Below are 8,561 nucleotides of genomic sequence, written 5' to 3'. Positions count from 1 at the left end.
GACTATTTTTATTCAGAGATACTGAAGGCTGGTTATTATCATGGGAATGGTAGGTGATCACACCTACAGTACCATCCGGACTCCCCACTGCTCTGCAGCTGCTGAAATTTCCACTCAGAGGTTATGCTTTAGAAGAAGTGCCTGAGCTATGCATGTACCTATTCTATAACTTGGCACCCGTCTGGAAAGACAACTGTGTTTCCTTGTGTTCCCTCGATTATGCTCTTTTCTGTAGGAAAACCAAAGCACAGCTGTCTTAATCTCTAAAAAACAGGCTGCTGGATTTCATTGTCCTGACTCACCAGACATTAGAAAGGATGTCATCGTTTGAAATGTGCAGAGATGTTAAGTTTGTAATTGCCAGTGTCCCTAATGAAGGTATTGCTTTGTAATGTTCTTTTAATAGTAAATGGCAACACAGCTGGTGATTTTCTTCCTGCTGCTTTAAAACGCTCCATCGTTCCATCAGAGGATGATGCTCAGAAAAAAAGAGTAACTATTATTAAGCCACGCTGAGCGACTGACCACCTTCTCTAGCAGCATAAAGTGTTTCTCTTCTTGTGTTACTTGTCTGAGTATTGAGTTCTAGGCTTTTGCCCTCATCCCTCGGTGTCTGATCCACATTCCTGGATACAGTCCATTTCTTTGTGTTAAAATACTGCATTTGCTATTGTGCTGCAGCACATGTATTGACAGATGGATGCTGAAATGCCGGGTGGTGCTTCTGGTTGACTTTTTGTCGACTGACTTAAAGATTCGCCACTTTGATGCGTTACATATTAGTACTTGTCTTTATCTAGTGTTTTTGATAGAACACTTTTGTGTTACGTTTGAGGTTTGGATTTAAAAAAGAAAAATAAATTTAAAGTTTCCTTTACATTAGGAAGACTAGAAAATGGTTACTGCATATCAAAACTGCTAAAAAAACCCTGGAAAAAATCTACAGAAAGTAAGCAAAATCAGTATTGTGTATAACCTTAACGAACAATGGAAATTATTTCTAATAAAAGGAACTCTAGGCCAAGCCTAAATAATCTACTCTGTTACAAATGTCTACCTAATTATTGGTTTATCCTTGTGGTAAAATCCTTTTAATTGGCTTTCGGAAAGTCTGAATGGAAAACCCTGACGACTTTACATGTTTCTGTCACAATTACCCAGGAAGGAATACTCAAACCTTTTGAATCTGTTTTTCTCCACTTGCTTCCCAGCTTTGGACTGGGTCTGTTCACGGCTATTTTCATTTTAAGACCCCTTCCCCGCAACCACATCAGAAGAACAGACAGAAATCTGAGGGGAAAAAATCCTTTTACAGATGAAGATGGTATCAGCATCAGCAAAACGATTTCCACTTTAGCAAAAAGCAATAGCAAACCAGTATCTGGGTGCATGAGGAGAACAAACAGAACAGTTAACACATTGCAAGAATAAATGGTATCTTGCTAAGAAGCTGATTTCATTCAGCAATGTACTTTTCAACACCCGTCTAGTTCTGAGCAAGTTGGATAGTCCCAGTTCAGGAGCTCTACTGTGTGGTTAATGTTAGAACCCTTGTTTAGGACTTCGCTGACCTGCAGTTGTTCGCACACCCCCGGCTCACCAGAAGCCCCAGACGTCCCAAAGCCTGATGCACGCGTGGACGAGGCAGATGCCTTTTGTTCTGTTGCACTAAGCTCTTCTGCATTCCTCCCACGTACGGTCTCGGTCTCGTATCTCGTTGCCTGTTGTTGCTCTCCGACTACCGAGAGGTAGACTTCGGTGGAGGAACTGTGGGGGAAGAACCTTTTGTTTTCCACAGACAAATGAGCTATCAGTCGGTTAACTCAGAAAACTTAAAAGTCTCACACTTAAACAAACCCCCTTTCATTTCTGGCATGCCAGGTGGCACTGTTTTCGTTAGGGATGATTCAGGACTACTGGAAGTCAGTGTTTACACCGGTTGTAAATATTAAATTAACAACTGCCGGTCGGGATGGCAGAACACCGAAGAAGAAACGACGAGGGCTGCCTATAAAATTTTGTCTTACATAATACTAAAGCGAGAGAAGACGTGGATGAAAGCATTTAGGATTAACAGAGTGACAGGCACCACGCACACACAAAAAAAGTGGGCGACTTTCTCTCTACAAACGGGGCGCGGGGAAAAGCCTCCTTCGCACGGGCCGACAGCGGGCCGGGGGCAGCCCAGCAGGCGGTGGCGGCCCCGCTCCTCGCCGACCCGCCGGCGGGCTGGCGGACCCAAAGCCCCTGAGGAGGGCGAGAGTGACCCAGAGGTAGTCAAGCTCACAGGCAGAGGGGCCGCAACGGCGGCGGCCGCCGCCGGCGAGGACGACCGAGCCGTGAGGGGCCGGCGGGAGCCCCCGCAGCCGCCTCCTCCCTCAGCGCCAGCAACGCCCGTTGGCCCTTGCGGCGCCCGCACGCGCCCGGCACGCCCCGCCCCTCCCCCCGCGGAGCGCGCCCCGCGGCGGCTGCGGCCCCTCGAGGCAGCCCGGCGCGTCCCCGCCCGCCGCCGCCGCCGCCGCCGGGCGGGACCATCTCTCCCCTTGGCGAGGGGGGGGCGCGCTCCGCCCCGGCTCCCCGCCTGGGCCACCTCCCCCCCTGCGCGGCGCAGAGCGCCCCTCCGCCTGGCGCGCGGCGTGGTCACGCCCAGAGCAGGCATTAGCGCCCCCCGGTGCGGGGCGCGGGCGCCCGGGCATCCACCGGCGCGGCGGCGGCTTCTCCCCGGCACCTCGAAGCGCCGCGGGCGCGGAGCGGCTCTCAGCGCCAGCCGTGCGCGCTCCGCCGCCCCTCTCTGCGCCGCCGGACAACGCCATGAAGCCGGCGGTGCTGGAAGTAATGAGGATGAACCGGGTGTGCAGAATGGTCCTGGTCACTTCCGTGGGCTCCTTCATCCTCGTCATCTTCTATTTCCAAAGTATGTTGCAACCAGGTAGGGCACCGGCACCGCCGCACCGGCACCGCAACGGCGTCGGCACCGGCCCCGCGGAGGGTAACGCCCGGCTCCGCGCCGGCCCCGCTCCCCGCCGGCGCAGGTGGCGGGCGCCCCGGGAGCCCTCGCCGGCAGCCGCCGGCCCTGGCTCTCGCCTCCCGGCGCCGCTGCGGCTGGCGCGGGGCTCGGCGGCGGCGGGCGCAGCGTCCTGCAGTCCGGCCGGCAGCCCCGTCCCGGCCACCGCCCGGGGCAGCCGCGGGAAGGCCGCCTCGTCCCCCGCAGGAAACTTCCCGCGGGAGGGAGGAAAGTTGTTTTATTCTGAAATTTTATTGCTTTCTGCCTTACATCGCGCCTCTGGGGAAGAGGGACGGGGTCGGCACCGGCCGGCGAGCCGGCTGGGGCGGAGAGCGGCGCCGGGAGCTGCCCGGCCCCCGCGGGTCACTCCCCACCCAGAGGGGGACCCCCGGCCCGGCCCGGCCCCCCCATCCGCCGCCGGGGCTGCGGGCCCTCGGCTTCGCTGCTTTTCGGTTTTGGGGGCGTCGGGGACATCGCGGCCGGCCAGGGGCACCCGCGGCTGCCGGCGGGCAACTTCGCGCCGGCTCGCCCAAGTTGCCCGGGGCGGCTGCCGGGCCCGGGCCGTCCCTGCCCGCGGCGCGGGGGAGCCGGGCGCCCGCAGCGGGGCCGCTTCTGCCCGGCCCTGCCTCCCCCCGGGGTGTTGGGGCGGCTGAGGAGCTCCTGGTGGTGCTCCTGGCTGGGCACGGCCGTCTGCACAGACCCAAACTGCGGGGTGGCATGCTGGGGCGTAATAAGCCCCGGTCCAAACTCCTGACTGTCTAATGCGACTTCGATTTTCCAGTTTTCAAGCGCGGTGGACGCTAGGGATAGAGCTGTCCTGGGGGCAGCAGATACTGGCTCCCGTGGAAGTCGTTTGTAGGTCCGCTGCGGATTCACACAAAGGTGGCATTGGGCTACGGAAACTTAATGTGCTGTCAGCTGTGTGCACAGATCCATCATGGATTGCAGTGAGACTGCTTTGTGCAGCTCGGCTGCGAAATTTATCCAGCGTGGCAAGAAAAATAATTAATTTTGATCTGTCTGTCTCACTTTTTCCCCTTCCGGCCTGAGAAATGAGGTGGAAATTGCACTTGCAGTGTCTTCTTGGAGGGTTCTGACAGCTGAGTAGAGGAGCGAGGCTTGTCAGAGGGAGTGCTCTCTCTTGGCAGAGCAACAGCTGTAGCTGGCAGAGTGGCCACGCTTCTCGGCAGACGAGTCTTCTCAGCCGTACCTGTAAATCTCCCCTGCCAGCTCCCGAGTGTCGTGGCTACAGGCATAGCTGTAGCAAAAAACAGAGGTCGCAGCTTGGTAAAAAGAAAAAGGACATACTCAGTTTGACTCTTTCCTTCCCTGGTTGTGACTACCAAACCATAGTTGATAAAAATGACTTTTCCGTAAAGTTCTTGGAGTCAAATGGTAGAGGCTTAGTGTGCTGATAGGATTATGAATCAGTAGATCTACTGTTCTGTGGTGAAGCCAAGTCCTGTTTGGTGTTTTTCTATCAGCTGTCTGCTCCTCCAAAGTTGGTATCATTTGTTTGATGAATGTGTTCTCATATGGTGCCCATCTGTGTTAATACCTGCCAACTCCTTGGAAAAATTAGCATATTTTTTCTTTCCTGCTGTGTCTGCTCCATGCTTACAGCCCTTAGCAGGCCTGGGGGAGACTTTATTTTAGAGCTTCAAGGCACTGTGCAGAATTGTTGATTGTAACACAGCTTTACCAGTTTAATAGAAGTATGATATTTTCATTGGTTGCATTCCACAGGTAACATAGTTTGCACACATTCAGAAAACTTGGCCAAGAGTTATTATTTCCCCTTGTTTCAAATGAATTATACTGCTGGAACACAAACTCAGCATGCAGTAGGTGAGAGATTAAATTAAATATTCTTCTGTGAATTTTTGAATGTAGAAAAATCACCTTTCAAGAATTTTCAGTATGCTCTAAAGCTAACTGCTGAACATTATGGCTTTATATTTGTGCTATTGTGAAACTATAAATAGGCTGAGATTTTAGTAAAATTCAAAGGATTTGCTGTAAACTCTGAGAAGGGAATGCGATGCTGTGAATTCACCAGAGGGATAATCTGCACCCGTTTTCCGTTTCACACATACTTAGGTTGTTAGCGTGAGTGGAGTAGATCTGGAAATAAATGCAATCACAACCTGTCCATCTTTATTGTACCTTTTTGATCATAACTGATTCTGCTTTTTTTGTGGGCTGTTTCTATAGTGAAAACTGCTAGCAATCTATCAAACTCTAATCTAGACCCATACAGAGTGTGGCCATTTGGTTTACGTATGGTTTGTGAGGCTTGAAGCAGCTATTTTCACTAGGTATCTATTACGTGATTGTATGTGGTGCAAGTGATAGATTAATGCGGAGTTCTTGAAGGGTCAGGAGAGACGGTGGTAGTAGACCTGCCAGTGTGATATACATCAGGTAGCAGATCATTTTGAGGCATTATATCCTTATTTTAAGATACATTAGTAACCCATCTTGATGTATGTCTAACTTCACTGGAGCCGGACCCTGAGCAGAGAGCGTGTCAGGTGGGATGGGACTGGAGGTATTAAGAGTTTTTAAAATCTTGGCCAAGATCCTTTTTGTTGTGTTGTTCTAAATTTTAGCTGGTCTCGGCTGGAGTATGTGTCTTAGGACAGCTACCAGAGGGAGCTGTCTCTCATACCCTGGCTTGCCACTTGTCATTGTTGTTGGTAACTTACTGTGCTCTCTAAGATAGGCACTTCGCAATCAGAATTAGCTGAAAAATTCCCACCCAAACCTTTTGGATGGAAAATAACGTTTTCAGTTAAGTTCTTCGCAAGAACTTTGCAAGCAGCTCCTTATTAAAAATCTGGCAATTTCTTCCTTATCCCCCAAGTTCTCTTGGTGATTTTCAGGAGACTTGTTCTCTGCCTACAGAGCTTTCCAAACAATTTTAGGTGTGAGACAGAGAAGGTGAAAGATGCTAGAAGGCCACCAAATGATGAGTCCAACTCCCTCTCGGGGACAAGACAACTCTTCATCTCTTAGAGGGGCATTTTCCATTTTAGGAGTTCTGAATGTAGATCTCTTGCTAGAAACATTAGAAAAACAAATTTCTGCTGACAGGTGTTTTTTTTCTTTGGGATAAAAAGGAAAATGACATAGTTAACACAAGCCTCTCTTAAAAACAAACAACCAAAAAACCCCCATAACAACAAAAACACACCCGAAGCAGGGAAGATGAGCTTAGCCTTATCTTTGCGAAAGAATGTGATGTTGTGTCCCTTGTGCTGTATCTGAAATACCAGCGTATTGGAAGGAGATCAGGTCCTTTTTACTCCTTGTTCTTTTTGGCTCCATACCCATTGTTTGTTGGGAAGCCGGTGGTAAATGTGCTGTCTGGTTAATGCACCTTTGCATTGTCTGGATTTTGGCAGAGATTGCCTATGTGCTGGGGAACCCACCCTTCCGAATTAGGTTCCCCGACCAGTTGCTGGTGCGGGAGGGTGAATGATGTTGCTCTCCGGTGCTCAGGAGCACTGCAAAGAAAACTTCAGAGATGATCCTGGCTTTTGTGGCTTATCTGAGGGTTTGGGGGACTGTTTGTTCCTGAGGGAGGAAATGGCAGTGGGGAATGTGGTGTGTTTTCCTGTTACCTGTCTAGCTCTTTCTGAAAAGAAAAAAACATTCTGCAGTGTTTGCTATAGCTGGATGGAGATTTTTCCCTGGCTCTTGCATCGGAATACTTCCGCCCTTCACTCTCCTGCCATGTGCTACCTGCGTAACTGAGTGCAACCTGATTATTGCTCTATGCTCCTGTGTCTTCTGTCTGTGTACAATGGGTCAATCTTGGGGTTTTCGATGACAGCCCATCATAGTTGTATCTGCTGCCTTTCCTGTGAAATCAGTTCGCTCACTAGTCCTTAGCCTGCCTACACTTTCCGAGATGTGTTTACTTTCTTCTGTAGACATCCCAGCGGCAGTGAGTGGGGCAACTGTGTGTCAGTAAGTGCAGGCAGGAGCTGCTCTGCTAGGCTGGGGTCGGACTGGTGATGTGCTGGCATCCTTCAAGATGAAAAACACCACATAAAGGTGGAATAATTAGTACTGTCTTTACCTTAGCTGAGACCAGTTTATGAAACTTGCTTATTCTAAACTCAATATTTTCCTCCACTGCAGACCAGAATGTTTTAGCTCCTTTTTTCATCTCCTGTTTTAGATTTCTACTGTTCTCTTATGGATGCTAACAAAGGATAGATCCTCAGACTTGTCTCCCGTCTTCGTTACGTGTGCAGCACTGTGTGACTGATAGCTGCATGTTCCTTACAGAAGGCTGATGTCTACCTTTGCTCAAATGTCAGAACAACTCAGGTCACATGAGATTTTTTCCTTATGTCTGAAGACAAGCTCACCACTGGTTTTGATGGAAGATTCTGTTTGAAAATCAATGCAGCAGTCTCCCATCTTGCAATTGATCCTTGCTTTCTCCCCTGCTTGTGAAGGGGAATGAGATCTGCAAAGCAGTGGGTGTGTGGCATTCCTTTGATGGACTCCGTATACTGGTTTTAAATTATTCTGTTTGGGATACTGAGAAATGGAATTCACTTGACAGCCACCAGAATCTGGCCCTCATCTAATTGCATGCCATGAAATCCATCCCCCAGTTGCAGGCAGAAACCCTGCCGTGCGCCTGTGAGGGAGCCATGCTGTATCCTTTTGTCGGTGTCCTTATAAGCTCTTCATTGATTTCTGTGGGACTGCATCATCAGTGTGAGCAAACTTACTCTGGTCCCTCTTCTCAAAGGTACTGGTAGTCTGGAACTGCTTTAAGTTGAGAGTTAAACTGCTCTTTGAATCTTAGTGAATATTAAACTTACTAGCAGGGCATTTTTTTGTGTCTCGGTACATATGAGTGTAGCTTTTTGCAACAACTGCTTGCTGACCTTAAGAAATACCGGTTTCTGAATGTATTCAATCAAAAATTACCTGGCACTATCAAAGTGATGTCTTAAGCATTCTGATAAATTCAGTTTATTATTGCTCCACAGTTACCACTTCTACAATGTAGATTTTTATAAGCTTTTAATTTTTTTGTTACTGTGAATCAATATGGGGGAAACTGTGTGCTGACTTCCATAGCATTAACACTCTGTATTCACAGATGTAAAAGTGTCATGACTTATCTCTGAAAAAGTTAGACGTCAGCTAAAGTAAATGTGAATAGAAACTTTCTTTTTTCTTTAGAAATAAATATACAGAGCAAAAATGCCTAGTGCTTTTTATGAACAAATTTATACAGTTGATCAAGTGCAACTAGTATGTCAATTTTATCTCTTTATAGGGTGAGCATATTTCTTAAAATTGTTTCCATTACTTTTCAGAAGTGACAGGTAGTTTATCTTGTACTGTACCATGTAACTACCTCTAAAAGTGGTTCAGATAATTGGAAGAAATTAGATTGATGTTACTTTTCCCAAAGCCAGCAATACTGTATTTTGTTTGACTCTGTTGCCAGACATACTGTATCAAATCCAGCCTGACAAAGCTGCTGCAGTTGTCCTTGTGTGAATGTCATTTCAGCACAGTT

General features: G+C 48.7%; 1 protein-coding gene across 3 annotated transcripts in view; it reads left to right on the top strand.

Moving 5' to 3' along the window:
- Positions 1-2,811: 2,811 nt before the first annotated feature.
- CHST11 (carbohydrate sulfotransferase 11) overlaps positions 2,812-8,561 on the top strand; it is a 170,217-nt gene continuing 164,467 nt past the window's right edge. For 2 of the 3 annotated variants that reach the window (XM_059817090.1, XM_059817091.1), the window contains exon 1: positions 2,812-2,914. In XM_059817090.1, coding sequence (XP_059673073.1) covers positions 2,812-2,914 — 103 coding nt within the window. Of the gene's footprint in view, positions 2,930-8,561 lie in introns of all 3 variants that reach the window. The other variant, XM_059817092.1, reaches the window with a different exon arrangement.

The sequence above is a fragment of the Gavia stellata genome, chromosome 4, assembly GCF_030936135.1.
Source record: "Gavia stellata isolate bGavSte3 chromosome 4, bGavSte3.hap2, whole genome shotgun sequence".
NCBI lineage: Eukaryota > Metazoa > Chordata > Aves > Gaviiformes > Gaviidae > Gavia > Gavia stellata.
Note: the sequence above shows the minus strand (reverse complement) of the source record. Positions and strands in the feature narration are given on the sequence as shown.